This window comes from Galeopterus variegatus, unplaced genomic scaffold (genome assembly GCF_000696425.1).
Source record: "Galeopterus variegatus unplaced genomic scaffold, G_variegatus-3.0.2 Scaffold180, whole genome shotgun sequence".
Lineage (NCBI taxonomy): Eukaryota > Metazoa > Chordata > Mammalia > Dermoptera > Cynocephalidae > Galeopterus > Galeopterus variegatus.
In genome coordinates this window covers 842295-844883 of record NW_007726291.1, presented here as the reverse complement: position 1 = coordinate 844883, position 2589 = coordinate 842295, and the positions used below count along the sequence as shown (strand labels likewise).

The 2589-nt window shown below is 40.7% G+C and overlaps 1 protein-coding gene across 1 annotated transcript in view; it reads right to left on the bottom strand.

Moving 5' to 3' along the window:
- The window catches only part of PHYH (phytanoyl-CoA 2-hydroxylase), an 11198-nt gene extending 8820 nt beyond the window's left edge, over nt 1–2378 (bottom strand). The window contains exon 1 of the mRNA XM_008564095.1: nt 2213–2378. Within this exon, the coding sequence (XP_008562317.1) occupies nt 2213–2326 (114 nt within the window). The 5' untranslated portion in view covers nt 2327–2378. The remainder of the gene's footprint in view (nt 1–2212) is intronic.
- Nucleotides 2379–2589: the final 211 nt, after the last annotated feature.

The following is a 2589-nucleotide window of genomic DNA, read 5'->3' as shown; positions in this document are numbered from 1 at the left end:
AATGCCTAAATTTCACAGTACTACTTAGGAAAGCTATTTCTCTCAACAAATTACAGTTTATGTTGTTAAATACAAAATCTTGAGATGTATTGTTTTATTTTTCAATGAAAAATGGTTTTCTCCTAAAAAAAAAAAAAAAAAAAAAAAAGAACCCAGAGAGGATGGGGAAATGCAGAAAAGATTCGACGCTGACCGCCTACGTGCCTGTGGTGAGGCTTATGTGGGCTGAACACATCAGCCCATCCAATCCTCACGATAATGCCTAAAATTCATGCTCCTGTTAGTGAATAATCCCTTAAAATTAATGTCCCACGCAAATCGGCCTGAGACAAATAAGTCGCCCAGGTTGGCAAAGACAGATAAGTGAAAAAGATGGTATTCAGACTCTGATTCTGACTCCAAAAAAATGAGGCACATTCCACTGCTTCCTATTTGATCTCGTGTATACGGTGTACACAGAATATAGGCAACTTGTGTATGAAACTCTTCAAATGTTACAAAAAGCCTATGAGTCCTTATGCTTGTTTTTTAAAAATTTTTTTGGCAGCTGGCCGGTATGGAGATCCGAACCCTTGACTCTGGGGTCATAACACCACCTCTAGCCAACTGAGCTAACCAGCCAGCCCACGTGCTTGTTTTTTATAAAGCCTGGTATTGTCTGGCATTCACCCAGGCTGGTCTTTTCTAAACCTCAGTTATTCAAGAGCCACCTTCACAATTTTTGCCATACTTTGTACTGTTATTTAGCCAATAATTTTCCTAAATTAATTAGCTCACTTCTTTTACTTAATCTTATCCTGATTAATAGCATTCTTGAAATCATGGATTTGCTGTGCTGGTGATTTTTTCCCAATACATGTTAAGATAAATACCTGACTATTAAAATAATGTGTACCTCCTAAAATTACTGCATGGACCCCCAGATACCTGGCTCATACTTTAGAAATGTAGGAAATCTAAAAGTCATGCTGTTGTTTCATCCGCCACAATTGGCCTCTGATTTCAAGCTTTTCAGCCATGATCCACCTGCAATACTTTCATGTCTATCACAGGACTTGAGGTTGGGAAGCATGGATGGTCCAGAGGAGCCACCTTCCTCTAGTCCTCTCTCCAATGGGCTGGATGTGACATCTCAGGTCACTTACCTGTACAGTCTTTGTTCATGAGTCAAATTTTCTAACAGCACTTGGTTATATTCTCTGATAAGCAGGTCCTCTCTCCAACGGGCTGGATGTGACATCTCAGGTCACTTACCCGTACAGTCTTTGTTCATGAGTCAAATTTTCTAACAGCACTTGGTTATATTCTCTGATAAGCACTATATGGAAAGTCTCCTTCAAAACCATTCTAAACAAATGGTTAACAAACTGTGGTACATTTACCCAATGGAATGCTACGCAGTAGTTTAAAAGGTATGAAGTAGACCCATAGATACTAAAATGGAAAGATGTCTGGGATCCACTGTAAGTGAAAAAAATAAGGTGACGGCTAGTGTGCTTATGTGTCACAAAAAAGGTGGGGGCATACAAATATGCTTCCATATGTATGAAATAACTCTAGGTGAATACACAAAAAGCTTAACAATGAGTGGGGCTAGGGGTAGAGAAAGATTTGCTTTTCGCATTATGCCCCTCTGTGCTGCTTGGATGTTTTCATAAACATGAATCACTAAAAGAATAATAATTTTTAAATTAAAAAAATTTTTTAAATTTAAAACATACACACCTCTATTGACCAGATTCATAAAATAAAAAGAAAAATAAATGAATTTATAAATAATAGCCTCTGCAACTTCACCCGTTGATACCCCTGTGTCAAGCCTTAGAAGGGGCTCTCTCTCCTGAACACAGGAAAAACTATAATTAGCAAACTCTACAGCAGGGTTTCTCAATCTTCGCACTATTGACATTTGGGGTGGGATAATTCTTTGTTTGGGGGAGGGGGCTACTCTGTGCATTATAGGATCTCTGGGTCCCATTAGCAGAATCCCTGGGCCCTACCCCTTAGAAGCCACCCTCCCCTCTGTCCTGACAACCAAAAATGTCTCTAGACATTGCTAAATATCCACTGAGGGCGCAAAATCACCTCTGGCTGAGAACCACTGCTTTAGACACATAAGTAGAAGGGGTTAGATTGGGTAAAAACAGCGGATTGCACAGGTGGGCGTGCAGACTGGCATTAAACAGACACGTAAGGCAGGATGGTCTCTAACCTCAGGGAGAGTGCAGTATCTGAAGAGCTCCTCGTCTTCCTGGAAATCCTGCACTTTCACAACCATTTTCTCGCTTGGAGTATATTCTGATTTTGAAATGGTCACATCTCTCATGAGTGTTAATCCTAGTGGTTTCACCTCCTTTCTGCAGATTCTTTCAAACTCATTCCTAGAAAATGAAATTTGTAAAACATGTCATTACTGCAGGCTCCAAGAACCTGCCTGCCACCCGCCCCTCACCTCCCCACCGTGGAAAGATCCGTGGATTCAGGGGTGGTTTCTCTGCACTAAGTTGCTTTCCAGCTCTAGGTAGAATAATTCTGATGAGAGCAAAGAGAAAATGGCCAACTCAGAAGGTCTGGGCTGGAATCCACTGC